This window comes from Ovis canadensis, chromosome 19, assembly GCF_042477335.2.
Source record: "Ovis canadensis isolate MfBH-ARS-UI-01 breed Bighorn chromosome 19, ARS-UI_OviCan_v2, whole genome shotgun sequence".
Lineage (NCBI taxonomy): Eukaryota > Metazoa > Chordata > Mammalia > Artiodactyla > Bovidae > Ovis > Ovis canadensis.
This window is the reverse complement of record NC_091263.1, coordinates 25,743,900-25,760,448: the sequence shown is the minus strand read 5'-3', so window position 1 is coordinate 25,760,448 and position 16,549 is coordinate 25,743,900. Positions and strand designations below refer to the sequence as shown.

At 44.5% G+C, this 16,549-nt stretch overlaps 1 protein-coding gene across 1 annotated transcript in view; it reads right to left on the bottom strand.

Moving 5' to 3' along the window:
* ITGA9 (integrin subunit alpha 9) overlaps positions 1–16,549 on the bottom strand; it is a 368,409-nt gene that overhangs the window by 127,082 nt on the left and 224,778 nt on the right. The window contains exon 18 of the mRNA XM_069561451.1: positions 7,703–7,853. Within this exon, the coding sequence (XP_069417552.1) occupies positions 7,703–7,853 (151 nt within the window). The remainder of the gene's footprint in view (positions 1–7,702; positions 7,854–16,549) is intronic.

Sequence of the window (16,549 nt, the reverse complement as noted above, 5' to 3'; positions counted from 1 at the left end):
CACTCTTTACTAACATGTATGGAAAAAGAATCTAAAAAAGAAGACTTGGACTGCAAGAAGATCCAACCAGTCCATTCTGAAGGAGATCAGCCCTGGGATTTCTTTGGAAGGAATGATGCTAAAGCTGAAGCTCCAGTACTTTGGCCACCTCATGCATAGAGTTGACTCATTGGAAAAGACTCTGATGCTGGGAGGGATTGGGGGCAGGAGGAAAAGGGAACGACAGAGGATGAGATGGCTGGATGGCATCACGGACTCGATGGACGTGAGTCTGAGTGAACTGTGGGAGATGGTGATGGACAGGGAGGCCTGGTGTGCTGCGATTCATGGGGTTGCAAAGAGTCGGACACGACTGAGTGACTGAACTGAACTGATGTGTCTATGTATAACTGAATCAAGTTGATGAACATCTAAAGAAAAAAACATGACACTGCAAATTAACTATATACTTCAATTAAAAAAAAAAAGGCAGTAAGGGACTTTACCAATGGTCCAGGGTTAAGACTGTGTTTCCAATATAAGGTGCATGGGTTTGATCCCTGGTCAGGGAACTAAGATCCCACAGACAACATGGTATGTCCAAAAAAATTTTTTTAATAAAAAGAAAGGACAAAAAAAATTCAGTGAACACCAGGTTTGAGTTGACCATCTCCAATTCCCTCCTTCCTCTCAACATACACTCACAATCTAGTCTCTGACTAGCTGATCTGATGCCCAGCGGTGGACATGAAATGTTATCAAGGCTGCAGACAGACTGGGATCTACCAGAATCCAGATCCATGAGCCAAACAGGCAGGCAAGACAATGGGACCAGAACATGCGGAAAACAGCTAAGCGGGAGGTCACCACTGGTGGCCTAGAGGCTGGATATGGTCAGCGGACATGTTTTGTTTGGCCCATACAATGTTCAGAGAATATTTTAATTAGCTGCCAAAGCCATGAGATTTCACATAAAAATGTGGATTTCTGGCTTTTTCTGAAAAATAGGAAGTCTGAAACTGGCACTCACTCCCACCTGGCAATCAGTGGCTGCTGCTGGGCGTGGGTGGCCTTCTGTAGACAAGGCTGGAATCCTCCGTTCTTCACAGTCTCCACTGCTTTCTCCTGTCCCATACTCAGCCTCTTCACCCATTTACAACACCTGTCTTGCCCCACACCTGTAGACTGTGAGGTGTGCTCCTTCAGAAACCCAGGGAAGTGCTATGAGGCCAACCTACAACTTCTGGAGGAGGCCTAGAAAGTGAGGTGCTCAAGCTGGAGATGTTGGTGAGACCTGCCCAGACGGCTTGCACCTTTCGGGCTGTTCCAGCTCACTTCCAGCTGCCAGCAGCTGCATCTCTGTGCCTGAGGACACTGTTCAGAACTGTGTAGGTTGCTCTGGCCATGCACCTTATAAGACACTAGTAGTGGGGAATGAACACCCCGAGCAGGCCTAAGCCACTGACTCTTTGGGGGGTATGGTGTCTGAATCCCCAGCTCACACACCCCCTGAGGCTTGTCTTGTACTTTTCCTGTAGCTGCTTTGAGGGATAAAGCCCCACCACCCCCTGTGACGGCTGGTGTAAAGGTTCTCTCTTCATCAGCTGCCCCCACCTGCCTGTATTGCTTCGCCTCCTTTCCACTGTTTTCTGCATCTCCCAAAGGTATGAATAGCCCTCAATTCCTTGTTTCAAGGTCAGCATCTAGGAGACCCAAACCAAGACTGCACTTTGTAGAGAAGAGACTGGGCCAGAAGCCTGCCCTTTCTCCCTCTCCCCTGACTCCATGGCAAGATGCCGTGTCCCCTTTGTACCCCCAAATCAGCTGGGCGCTCTCTCACATCCGCTTGAAGCCTACACTGTCCACCTCCCTGTCCGTTTCCATGTATGCATGGCAGTCAATACCACAAAGATGTACTCATGAACCCAATCCCTTTTTTCCAATTTCTCTCGCTCACTTATGTGAGGCTTTCATGACAGCAGGAGTCCCAGCTGACAAGCACCTTCAGCACAAAACAGTATTTCTAAAATGTCCCAAAGTCACCCTGCCACTTATTGCTCCTTTGTCCCACATGGGCAGCTTCTTTCCACCTGGCGAGATTCCTTTTGTTCCTCCTCCTCTGTTCTCCACCGTCTCACCTCTGCTTCAGTCCAGCTCTGGACTTATTTGGACCTCCCAAATAAACTGGCCCACCCACCCCACTCAGCAACCCTAGCTCTGAAATGTTGGCACTGGCTGACATCAACTCTTCAGAGGCCCATCCACCTACCCACCCCCCCCCCCCCCCCCGCCGCACCCAGCATTTATCTAGGGATTCTGTCCAACCTGAGACTACCAGGTACAGTAACAACTTGCTCCATCTTGTCATCTCTGCGCTTCAAAACAACTTCTCAGTACCTCTGTAGAGTAGCTGGCATCTCGTACTTTAATTGCTGGCTGACGTGCCTTTCTCCCTATTAGGCTGTGTCCTCCCAGGAGCAGGGACCAGTGCTTATTCTTCTTTGTGTCTCCTAGCAGCTAGTACAGCCCCTGACACTTCACAGGTACTTAATCACTGCTGTCCAAACAACTCCATTCCTGTTCCACTGATGCAAGAAGGGCTAAGTCTCCATGTGCCAAGTGGCACCAAGGCAAGAAATGACAACTGGACTTCTTGACTCTGGTGCCACATGACTATATGACTCCAGAGGGCACTGTTGACATTATATTCTGTGGAACTGTGCTCTGGGGTGTTGCTCACCTACAGCCGAAGGTGAATGTGACCCTAAAGTCGTGTGATGCAGTCGTGTTCCAAACCATGTTTTCTCCATTCTTCCTCACTCTCTCTTTTAGCTTTACACAGGTGAGATGACAGTTAGCAGATGGTCACCCATGTAACCAGAGAAGGCAATGGCACCCCACTCCAGTACTCTTGCCTGGAAAATCCCATGGATGGAGGAGCCTGGTGGGCTGCAGTCCATGGGGTGGCTAAGAGTCGGACATGACTGAGCGACTTCCCTTTCACTTTTCACTTTCATGCGCTGGAGAAGGAAATGGCAACCCACTCCAGTGTTCTTGCCTGGAGAATCCTAGGGACGGGGGAGCCTGGTGGGCTTCCATCTATGGGATCGCACAGAGTCAGACACAACTGAAGAGACTAGGCAGCAGCAGCAGCACCCATGCAGCCCACATTTTTATAAGCAGTCTCCCCTTGAAGGAATCCGAACAAATCTAAAAGGAGCCTTGCATGAGAGAAAAAAATCCATCTCAGGTCATATTTTTTGTTCAGTCTCAGAAACTGAGACATCACTAATTGTGTGCTGACAGAAAAGACTGGAGACCTTGAAGGCAGGGCCTGGGCCCCGAGTTGCTCTGTGATTCTGGAAAAAAGGGATAGCTAGCCACCCACATCACCAGTTCAGGTGAGGGGCCTACACAGGTGACCCTTGAGCTGAGATGCGAGGTTGGAACAGTTCATTAAACAAACTGGGGTTGAGGTATTCCTGAGTAAGGGCAGCTTCAGCAAGAAATTATGAGTGGATTCAAGGGTGTATGTGGGGGATGGTGACTATGAGGCTGGGAGGAGGGGAGGCAGGAAAGACCAGGCTGGGAAGGGCCTCTCATGAACAGCTGAGGAGCCTGAGATCCATCCTAAAGAATGTGAAGCAGGAGGAGTAATGAGATTAAATTTCTTCTCAAATTTTTATGGTAAAACTGAGATTATAGACTTATTTTATATTAATATTCAAAATTATTATTTACTGAGGCAATAATTATTGTTTCACATTTGCTTCCTATTTTAAATATTTGTAAAAGTTGCTTTTGCTTACTTTTTTATTTGGCTTCAATATACTTTTTATCCCACAATACACTATATATGCAAGTAGCCATTTCTCAGAAGAGTTGCATGGTTAAGCTCTCATGGCTTTTGCTCAGATGCTGCCAGTGCCTTGCTCATGTTTCCCAGAACCATCCCAAGGGCTGGTCACTTGAGGCCAGTCTCCTTCCAGGCTTGAAGCTCCCCCATCTCTCTGCCTGAGTTGTTTCCTGGCCCCAAGAAAGGAAATGTAGCCCAGAGCCAGGGAAGGCTGCAAAGGCTGGACAGTTAATGCCTTTGGAGCGATTCTCCATGAATGAGAAACAGGAGTTGGTAGATAAACCCTCCAGCAGCTTCCTTACCCCACACAACGATTCTGAGTCTGTCTCTCAGAGGATCTGCAGCAGGACAGAAGACGAACTGCCCACAGCAAAACCTGCCCTTCTGTGCACACTTTCCCATCTTGTCCCGTTTCATCAGACTCATCACTCCCGCACTGTGCCTCCCCCCACCTCATTCTCTACCTACCTGTACCACAGTCATTGTGTCCAGGTCTGCTTTGGGGGGAGTCTAAACTAGAAGAGTTAGTAGACTTCACAAATTCTTGTATATCCAAAGCTATCCTTATTTTGCTTTCACCATGCAGGGCAAGTTGGCTGGGTATAGAATTCTTACTTCACTATGGAACACAATTTAATTATTGCTATTAATGTCACAAAAGCTGGAGAAAGAATGAGTTTCTTTGTTTTCTGTTAGGTACGGGTAGCATCATTTTTACAGTGCAAAAACTGAAATGTGATGAAGCTGTATGTAAACATTAAGCCATTTTTAACACTTTTTCCTGATGTCTGCAGCACCATTCACAAAAATCAGGATTCTTTTTTGCTGTCTACTCAGGTCTTCTATTCCAGTGATTCTGGAACCATTTCCATTTGCTGATTCTCCAGCCTTCACCTTCCATATCTAGTCTTCACTGCCATCCTTCTCCACCGCTCTGTTCTTTTTCTCTATAAATTCTCAGAGATCTCCTCAAATACGCCCTCCGCAACAATGAATCAGTTTCCCATACTGCTAATTCTGTTCCTTTCTGATCATAACAAATATTTTAATTCTGTCATTGCCCTCTTGGTTTCATTATAATACTTCCTAATCTCAACCACAAACTTTTTTTTTTTTGCTTCTCTGTTAGCCCTTTCCATTTTCCTCTCAGTCCATTGTTCTACTATCTGATCATTTGCTGGGTTCACTTTTTTTTTTTTCCTTGAATTTTACTAAGAAAACAGATGTCTGTAAAATTTACTTTTGCTTTCTATTAATAGTCTTTTAAAAGGTATGCTTTCCCTCTGTTTCTGGAGTTACACTTTTCTTATTTAACATGTTAGGACCTTTTTGTAGGGCCCATGCTGGTTCTGGTAGGTCTATCAGTATGGGTGGGCCCCTTCCTGTCTCACTCATTACCCACCTATGTATTGTTAAAAACTTGCTCTGGGCTGAATGATGCCACTTATATTCCCCAATTGATTAACTTTGCAGTTGTGGTTATAGTCACAGGAGGGGATTTTTTTTCTCTATTACTCCTTCTCCTACTGCACTGAAGGGCGTCTCACCCATATGCTTTTCTAGCTGGCCCTGCCTCTGCAGCCACTACATGATATGATGTCTCTGTGCCTTGCCACCTTTCTTGGACTAATGTGCACCAGAGCCCAAAGAGCCCAATACCTTGCCAACTTTCTGCCAAATTGAAACCTAGTGTCCCCTGTGCCAAAGGTTTTAAAGGTCACTGGGACTCAGTGGCAAAGAGATAAAAAATGAGCTCTCATTGGCCCCATGATCAGCCACAGTAGCCACTGAGACACCTGTGTCCTTCTCAGGTGCACCATCCTTGACTGACTGAGTCCCCTTATCCAGGATGTCTCCCCAGTGGTTAATAATGATGATGGGGTGGACATGGTGCTCCCCTTCCACTTCAACGGGGACAATTATGCTGACTAATTTATGCTCTAGAGCACCCTCCATCTCTTTTTACCCCACAGACAGACCAGGGCTGATTTGGGATTTTGTACCCTTCCTCAGACCTTTCTGCCCCATTCCGTTTCCTCACTTCTTTTCTCCTGAGAACATTGCTCCAATAAATCAGGTATGCCCAGATTACATGCAGTAAGGAGGGAATGGGGAAATGTATGAAAAACCCATGTTGGTTGATCAATAACTGAGACTTCCCATTCCCCAAATAATTATAGGATTAAGGATATAGTCATTTGCTCATACTAGTTGCTCTAAAAAAGAGTCATCACAATATTATTCAAAAGATAATAAAACTGGAACTAATCTAATATCAAATAGCATGAATTCACAGGCAATCCATACTATATCCTATGATAGAATATTATACAGTCTCCAAGCCAAAAAGAAAAACACGGTGAAAGGAAGTACAGTAAGAAGCAGGAGGCTACTTTGTTTACAAAATAATACCAAGAAGTCCTTATACTAACAGTGAGGCCAACTCTGAGCTTTCTAGAACAGAGATAATGAAGCTTAGTTGGTTATAAGAATGCCTCTGTCCACAGATAACAAGCAAGCTAAAATGCTCTGGAAAAGCACAGCTATTCCTAATTCTGAGGTAGAAAGCTCTTTCATGGGCTTGAGTGTGGGACAGTGATGACCTAGCTACCAGTTATCGTAAAGATGGGTTCCACAGGTCTGGTCCCTCACTGAACCCCTCTCCCCCTACCCATCCTTCTACTCCCAAGAGGAAGATGGCATCGTGGCACATGACATTCTGTGAAAGAGATTCTGTCCATAGCCAAGTAAAGCACTCTATGGATACTTGGTTCCCTCTGGACTGAGATTAAATCAGGGACAATTTGGGGGGTTTAGAGGAGCTGGAAAGTATGCTCTTCTTGCATTCAATGCTTCTGTGGCCTCCACTATCCTGGAGCTCCAGAAGCTATGTAGCATCAGAGAGTCTGAGATGATCTCTTGGGAAGCTCTTGGAATGCCATTCTAGATGTCTATATGCTTCAGTTGCCCTGTAAGCTGGGCAGGGTTGGCACGTCCTGGTCAAACTGTTGAGCTTGACAGGATTTGTGCCTGGACAAAGGCTGCCCATAGCCCGAAGGTGGGCCTAGTGCTCACCTGTGGGCAGGGCCAAGGTTTACCTCAGAAAGTGATTTTGGCTCCATTTCTACACAGACATCAAGGTGCCGCAGTTCACTGCTGTGAACACTTTGAAAAGCTGCAAAGGTTCCCATCAGAAGAGCTGCCCACAGGTAGATAACCTGTCTAACCACAGGCAGACAACCTCCATGGAAGGACGTCTGAGTCCAGTCATTCCTCCTGCTTGCCTGTGGATGAGGTCTGTTACTCTTTCTTCCCCAAAGTGGTTCACTGAGGGGGATTATGGAACAGGAGACAAAACCAGGTCCTTTTTCCTTTCTGGGTCGCGCTATTTAAACATCATTCAAATAAATTAAATTGCTCTTAAAAACTCACTCAATTCATGGAAATAATTTAATTTCCTCAATTCACTAAAATATTTCAGGAATAAGTCAATATGCCAAAGCAGAGGCCTATGTTCATGACCCTTGAATGGGAAACATCAAAGGCATCACTGGTGATAACTCACATGATAAGCAGTGATTTGCTTTCATTTCTTATCTGGTCTTTCACAACCACTGCTGACCTAAAGCATGAATTCTGTAGAACATGCGTGTGCCAGAGATGATGACTGTATCATCTCAGAGAAGGGGCCAGAATACAACTGTGTGGAGAGGATTTCACAAGATAGAAGGGATGGGAGGTGGTGTCAAATACAGATATGGCTCCAATGCACAGGCCTCCGCACAAAGTAACAGTATTTGCAAGATCACTGCATATTCCAGGCTATGATGAAAGTCAGCGAATGCACTAGACACAGGGCTGTCTTACCTTCTGCCACATGTTGATGAAGAAGAGCTCCCGAGAAACGTTGAATGACACGTTGGCATCATAGGCATCATCCCCAAGGTTGGAGATGGAGATATTTAGAGAGATATTCTTCACAGCCCCCAGAGCTAGATACGGGGTTTTCTCATCAACGCTAAAAGGAAAAATGAACAGCAATAAGTGTGCTAAAACTTTCACTAATATATTAGTAATATGGAATGTAGCAGGTAGCTGAGAGCAGGGGAGGCAGGTGGGAGAAACTCCTCTGGATCAGGACTACAAGTCCCAGGAACCCACTAATAAGCCCTGTGTTCTGGGATACCCAGCCAGCCCTCATGGGCCTCAGCTGCCACATCTAAGCATGGCGGGGTTCTGTGGTGTGTAGCCTAACTCACTCACTAGGCCATCCTATGGCTCATGTGAAATCTAGTGTATCCAACTTGGAAAATTATAACACATTTAATAACCTAATCAACTTCCCTGGTGGCTCAGATGGTAAAGCATCTGCCTACAATGCAGGAGACCCGGGTTCAATCCCTAGGTTAGGAAGATCTGGAGAAGGAATAGTAACCCACTCCAGTACTCTTGCCTGGAAAATCCCATACAGAGGAGCCTGGTAGGCCACAGTCCATGGGGTTGCAAAGAGTAGGACACGACTGAGAGACTTCACTTTCACCTTCTTTCAATAACCTAATCATGGATTTTGGTTATAGGATAATTCACTCAAATATTTCTAAGCACCTACGACATGCCAATCACTATTTTATGGGCTAGAGAATGCAGTGAACAAAAGAGAGTTCTTGCCTTTCTGTAGCTTTAAGGAGACAAAAAACATATACACAAAGAATCAAATATACAGATCAGATTGTGGTAAGAGCAATGGAGAAAACTTACAAAGGCTAAGAAGGAAAGAAGGCACCATAGTTCGAGGGAGAGTAGGGTGCAATTTTAAATAAGCTGGTTCAGGGAAGCTGCACTGATGAGGTGGCCTCTCAGTAGAAACCAGAAGGAAGAAAGATAACAAGATGCACAGAATTTGGGAACTAGCAAAGTCATGCCTGGTGTGTTCAAGGATAGCAAGGAGACTAGTGTGGCTGGAGAGGAACGAGTGAGGGGCAGAGTGGGGAGGGGAATGGGCTTAGTGGTGAAGGGATGGAGTCATCACAAGGACCTTAGTTTGCCTCTGAGACAGGAGATCCTGCAGGGCTCTGAACAGGGGATGATATGGCCTGACTTCCATATATAAAGGCTCACACTGGCTGTGATGTGCATGGTGAGTATACTCAGTCAGAAGGAAAGAGAGAGTCTGGTGAGAAGGTTCTTATAAGAATTCAGGTGTAAGAAAATGGCAGTTCAGACCACAGGGGTAGAAGCTGAGGTTATATTCTAGATGTTTCAAAAATTGTGCCAATATATTTTGCTCACAGATTGCAAGAAGGGTGTTCAAGAAAGAGAAGAGGCAAGGATAGCTGCAAGAATTTTAGATTCAACAACTGGAAGGAAAGAGGTGTCATTTATCAAGATGCAAAAGACCAAAGGTATAGAAGGTCAGCAGAGAACATTCAAGTGCTTACTGGATTTTTGAGAAGAGATGCTCAGAGAGCTGGATGTAACAGTCTGGAGTGGAAGCAGGGGGTCAGGGCCAGAGATACACATTTGGGGTGGATTAGAAGTGACCACTAGGGAATGCATGTAAATAGAGAAGGGGGGCTCACACTTAGGAGTTAAAGATGATGATAAGCCAGCAAAGGAGACAGAAAAAGAATGAATAAGGAGACAGGAGAAAAATCAAGACAGTCTCCAAGCAGCCACATGCTTCAAGAAAGGAGTAATCAGTTTCGTCAAATGTGGCAAACTAACATGAAAAATCAGAACTGGCCTTTGGAATTAGCCATCTGGAGGTCACTGGTGATCTTGGTAAGAACTTCTGAAGTGTAGTATCAGGGATAAAGCTTGACTAGAGTTGGTCTAAGAGAGGTAGGGGTAGAAGAAATGGAAACAGTGGGCATAGCCAATTCTTTGGAGTTTTTCAGTAAAGGAAAGCAGAGAAATAGGATGACAGCTGGTGGGGGAAACGGGCTCAAAGAAATTGCTTTTTTATTTTCAGAAAAGAATTAACATGGCATATTTACACAATACTGGGAAGGATCTACTAGACAGAGGGCAAGTAAGGAAGAGATGACAAGGCACAGTTGCTGGGTGGCCTGGTGAACAAACAGAGGGGCTGGCCTCAGCTGGTATGAAGTAAGAAAATGGGGCACATGGCCCAGATGCATCAGTAGAAGTGTGGTAGGAAGAAATGAAAGTTCCCCTGGGAAGGCCTCTACTTTGCAGTGAAATAAAAGCAGAGTCCAAGACCAGGAAAGGCGAGGAGGAGGGAGGGATGTTTGAAGAGTGAGATGGAGGGAAATGGCAGCCCAGGAGAGAGTTGTGGGGTAAACAGACCATCAACGAGATGAGTATGATGGTGGTGGCAAGGATGAAGACGCACATGAGACTGACAATTATTAGGTGATGTCAGCTTCAGACAAAAATCACGCTGGAGAATAGTCTTTGATTGGCCAACCAGTTGGTAGCAGATGTGACCAAGCCTACAAGGGTTTGAGTGATGGATGCGTGTGTGTGCATGCTAAGTTGCTTCAGTCGTGTCTGAGTTTTTGTGACCTTATGGATGTAGCCCACCAGGCTCCTCTGTTCATGGGATTTTCCAGGCAACAATATTGGAATGGGTAGCCATCCCCTTCTCCAAGGGATCTTCCAGAGCCCAGGAAATCGAACCCGCATCTCCTGCACTGGCAGGCGGGTTCTTTACCACCAGCGCCACCTGAGAAACCCTGAATGATGGATAGTTGCTATTTTTGGCTACTCAGGATCCTGAAAACTTCCTGTTTGGAGGGAATCTCAAGATAGGTAGGAGAGGAACATAAGCAGTAGAGGGGGCAGACCTGCCTTTGCTCTCCTTTTGGTCATTCAAGTGTGGGCACTCAACTAAGTGCAGTCATGTAATTTAAGGGCAGTCAAGTGGCCTCAGTGTGGGTGGTGGATGCTGCCAATTGGGGCCTTGAATTCTAAGGGCTGCTCAAAGACACTAGGACTCTCTGAGATCATCTAAGGCAGCTGCAGAGGAGTTGAGAGCCCAGAGTTGACATTTTGGGCTAAGCCTTGCCTCCCCTTCCTGCCTAGGCTCTGAACCATATCTTTCCAACAAATTCCTTTTCCACTTAAATTAACATGTTCATTGCTGTTTGCAACCATTAATACAGCATGAAAGAGAAGAGAACTCTCCAAAATCTCAGCAGGCTATAATACTTTGAAATATGGATTTTTGCAAGGGAGGAATCAGCATTACCCATCTATGAAGAGAGGACCTCACTTTCCTGCATGCCTGGCATGTCAACAAGAATAACATATGTAACAAGAGATCTAATGGCCTTGCTTTTGGAAGCAACACTCTGAGGAAACAAACAAGATGTGAAAAATTAACTTGGAGAAAAGCTTCAAATTCTTGAAAGGCCTCCAACAAATGAAGACCTTAACCTCAAGTTATTGTGGCAATTATTTATTATTGTTGGCCATTTTCATTTGAAACAACTGATGGGTTATTTCTGTCCTCCTGTTTGCTTTTGTAAGATTAAAGGAGTAATCCTCAGGCCTTGAAGAGTTATGAGAGTGTTAGCCTCACTTTATCTCAAGAAGGAATTGCATAAGCACCCACAAGTAGCTGCAGAAAGTGTCCACCATTTCCAAATGAAATATTAAGCATACAGAGAAGAGAGAAAAGCTGAGGACAATAGGGCAGGGGCTGCCTCCTCACACCAGTGTTGTTCATGCGATCAGCCTCCTACTCTCGAGTATAAATGGCAAGGGATATCTAACCTTTTGCCAGCTCCTAAAGCTCAGTCCTCTGTCACTGAATCATGCAGCAAGGTCATTCCCAGGATTTCAAAGTCAAGTGATGCAAACTTGGCTCTATGATTAAGGAAAGCCAGGGACCTTCCAGGGCCGAAAGCGAACCCAGACATTTTAATAAAAGAATCCTCAAAGCTGTTTTCACTCTTTCCCCACATCTAAAAATCCATGTACAAAACAGTACATCTCTGCTTCCAAAGCTATTCTTAGAAATGCAATGCAGTGTAATTTGCCTGGTGCTGGGTATTTTCAAACAAGTTGTCCTGAAACCTACAATAGCATGAAAAGCTCCTGATGTCAGTTCCATTTTTAGAGATGAGGAAATCGAGATGCCGTGAGATAAGGTGGCCAAGTTGCTGGGCTTAGAATTCAGTGCCTCCCATCCCTCTCCACTACTGCCACGTCCTCCAGCACCTCTCACTCCCCTAGGAGGCCCTTCTTGGTCTCCGTTCTGAGTGAAATAAACCTCCCAATTAGGAACTTCTTCAGTCCCAGGACTCCACCAGCTCTTCATGGCATTTCCCAAGGCTGGGTTGACATATTTATTTGTGGGCTATTTGATTAAGGATGATCTCTTCCCCCTACTAGGATCTAGGTACCAGCCGGCAGGAACCTATTTCTGGTTTTGCATGTCACTGAACCAGAAAGTGAAGAGGAACTAAAGAGCCTCTTGATGAAAGTGAAAGAGGAGAGTGAAAAAGTTGGCTTAAAGCTCAACATTCAGAAAACGAAGATCATGGCATCCAGTCCCATCACTTCATGGGAAATAGATGGGGAAACAGTGGAAACAGTGTCAGGCTTTATTTTGGGGGGCTCCAAAATCACTGCAGATGGTGACTGCAGCCATGAAATTAAAAGACGCTTACCCCTTGGAAGAAAAGTTATGACCAACCTAGATAGCACATTCAAAAGCAGAGACATTACTTTGCCGACTAAGGTCCGTCTAGTCAAGGCTATGGTTTTTCCAGTGGTCATGTATGGATGTGAGAGTTGGACTGTGAAGAAGGCTGAGTGCCGAAGAATTGATGCTTTTGAACTGTGGTGATGGAGAAGACTCTTGAGAGTCCCTTGGACTGCAAGGAGATCCAACCAGTCCATTCTGAAGATCAGCCCTGGGATTTCTTTGGAAGGAATGATGCTAAAGCTGAAACTCCAGTACTTTGGCCACCTCGTGTGAAGAGTTGACTCACTGGAAAAGACTCTGATGCTGGGAGGGATTGGTGGCAGGAGGAGAAGGGGACCACAGAGGATGAGTTGGCTGGATGGCATCACCGACTCGATGGACGTGAGTCTGAGTGGACTCTGGGAGTCGGTGATGGACAGGGAGGCCTGGCATGCTGCGATTCATGGGGTTGCAAAGAGTCAGACACGACTGAGCGACTGAACTGAACTGAACTGAACCCTCAGTTATAAAATGGTGCTGTACTTACTAGGTGTTCAACAAACTCTTGTTGAATGAATGGCATGGACAATATCCCACAACAGATTTTTGGTTCAACCTTAACATTTATAGGTGAAGATGCTGAGAACCCCACAGAGGAGCCAACTCTGATCAAGGTCACCTGAGCACAAAGGCACTGAGCTGGAACTAGTGCCAAACTGCCTTTGTCACAAAGGCAATCTGAGCTATAGCTCTTATATAAACTCCACCTCAGTCAGAAAGGGCTTTGACAACAAATGTCATTTAATGACATCTGAAGAAAACAGGATTCCACAAAGACCAAGCCCTCAGACAGGACTGCTGAAAGAATAAAATGGTGAGGCACAGTGTTTTTGTGCCAAACACTCCACGGGTGCTTTCTGATTTGCTGAAGAACAATCTTTCTAATTTTCCAGGTATTTCAGTCCCTGAGAAATTTTCCCATTAATTTTAATTTGCTTGCACAGTCTTTTAAGTGGGTCAGATTTCTAAGTACACCAATGACTCGTGTACTTTTATACAAAAATCATGATTAGTCATTAACATAAGGTACAAACTGTACAGTTCCTATAAAGCTAATCTTACAGCATATATCTGAGCTATCAGAAAGGAGTACACAAGGCTGTATACTGTCACCCTGCTTATTTAACATATGCAGAGTGTATCATGCTAAATGCCGGGCTGGATGAAGCACAAGCTGGAATTAAGACTGCCAAAAGAAATATCAATATCAGATATGCACATGACACCACCCTTAGGGAAGAAAGCGAAGAGGAACTGAAGAGCCTCTTGATGAAAGTGAAAGAGAAGAGTGAAAAACTGGCTTAAAACTCAACATTCAAAAACTAAGATCATGGCAGCCAGTCCCATCGCTTCATGGCAAATAGATGGGGAAACAATGGACAGTGAGAGACTTAATTTTGGGGGGCTCCAAAATCACCACAGATGGTGACTGCAGCCATGAAATTAGAAGACACTTGCTCCTTGGAAGAAAAGCTATGATCAACCTAGACAGCATATTAAAAAGCAGAGACATTACTTTGCCACAATGGTCCATCTAGTTAAAGCTATGGTTTTTCCAGTAGTCATGTATGAACATGAGAGTTAGACCATAGAGAAAGTAGAGCGCTGAAGAATTAATGCTTTTGAACTGTGTTGTTGGAGAAGACTCTTGAGAGTCCCTTGGACCCCAAAGAGATCAAACCAGTCCATCCTAAAGGAAATGAATCCTGACTATTCATTGGAAGGACTGATGCTAAAGTTAAGCTCCAATACTTTGGCCACCTGATGGGAAGAACTGACTCACTGGAAAAGACCCTGATGTTGGGAAAGATTGAAGGCAGGAGGAGAAGGGGATGACAGGATGAGATGGCTGGATGGCATCACCGACTCGATGGACGTGAGTTTGGGCAAGCTCCAGGAGTTGGTGATAGACAGGGAAGCCTCACATGCTGCAGTCCATGGGGTCACAAAGAGTCGAACACAACTGAGTGACTGAACTGAACTGAACAGCATACATACAGCCTCCTGGAAACATCTTGCTCATTTGTTATTAAAAAGAATAAGCATAACTGTCCTGATACATCTTACAGCAGCTGTTTGTGAACATGCTAGGTTTACATTGAAGCTGAGCATTAATTCACTCAATACTTCAAATGTCAGATGCTGCTACTGGCATCTTGGTGACCATGCGTGGTACTTCAGGATCACTGTAGAACCTGTACTCTGAGCTTACTCATTACCATACATGAAAAGCACATACCATTCAAAATTCCCTACTGGGCAAATACAATACATTACCATATCAAATCATTATATGCTGAACCACTAAAGGCCACTAAAGCAAATTCTTCCTTTTCTACCATCACAGAAACAGTTTTATGCAGACAATGTTTTGGTGAAGATTCTGAGGAAAGAAACTAAAGCAGCTAAATGGTATTTGATAATTTTCTATTAGATCATTTTAGACTTTCCTTAAGTCTTAAACATATAAACCATGATCTTATTTAAATAATTGTAATTAAAATATATTTTCCATAAAATATAATACTTTCATTGTTTCTTGAAGCTAGTTTAAAAGGAGCCTGTTCAGTTCAGTTCAGTTGCTCAGTCGTGTCTAACTCTTTGCGACCCCATGGACCACAGCATGCCAGGCCTCCCTGTCCGTCACCAACTCCCAGAGTCTACTCAAACTCATCTCCATTGAGTTGGTGACGCCATCCAACCATCTCATCCTCTGTCATCCCCTTGTCCTCCTGCCTTCAATCTTTCCCAGCACCAGGGTCTTTTCAAATGAGTTAGCTCTTCATATCAGGTGGCCAAAGTATTGGCGTTTCAGCTTTAGCATCAGTCCTTCCAATGAACATTCAGGACTGATCTTTAGTATGGACTGGTTGGATCTCCATGCAGTCCAAGGGACTCTCAAGAGTCTTCTCCAACACCACAGTTCAAAAGCATCAATTCTTTGGCACTCAGCTTTCTTTATAGTCCAACTCTCACATCCATACGTGACTACTGGAAAAACCATAGCCTTGACTAGATGGACCTTTGTTGGCAAAGTAATGTCTCTGCTTTTTAATATGTTGTCTAACTTGGTCATAACTTTCCTTCCAATGAACAAGCATCTTTTAATTTCATGGCTGCAATCACCATCTGCAGTGATTTCGGAGCCCCCCAAAATAAAGTCTGACATTGTTTCCACTGTTTCCCCACCTATTTGCCATGAAATGATGGGACCAGATGCCATGATCTTAGTTTTTTGAATGTTGAAGACAACTTTTTCACTCTCCTCTTTCACTTTCATCAAGAGGCTCTTTAGTTCTTCACTTTCTGCCCTAGGGGTGGTGTCATCTGTATATCTGAGGTTATTGATATTTCTTCTGGCAATCTTGATTCCAGCTTTTGTTTCATCCAGCCTAGCATTTCTCATGATGTACTCTGGATATAAGTTAAATAAGCAGGGTGACAATATACAGCCTTGATGTACTCCTTTTCCTATTTGGAACCAGTCTGTTGTTCCATGTCCAGTTCTAACTGTTGCTTCCTGACCTGCATACAGATTTCTTAAGAGGCAGGTCAGGCGGCCTGGTATTCCCATCTCTTGGAGAATTCCCCACAGTTTATTGTGATCCACATAGTCAAAGGCTTTGGTGTAGTCAATAAAGCAGAAATAGATGTCTTTCTGGAACTCTCTTGCTTTTTCGATGATCTAGTGGATGTTGGCAACTTGATCTCTGGTTCCTCTGCCTTTTCTAAAACCAGCTTGAATATCTGAAAGTTCACAGTTCACATGTTACTATAGCCTGACTTGGAGAATTATTGCTTTACTAGTGTATGAGATGAGTGCAATTGTGCAGTAGTTTGAGCATTCTTTGGCATTGCCTTTCTTTGGGAAAAGAAGCCTAAGTAAAGTATACTAAGACACAGTAATCCAATTGAGTGTATTCCAATCAACTGTGTTTGAGTTTGCAAAACTTCTTATTATACTGTTATTAGGACTAACGTTATATTTGTGACCCACA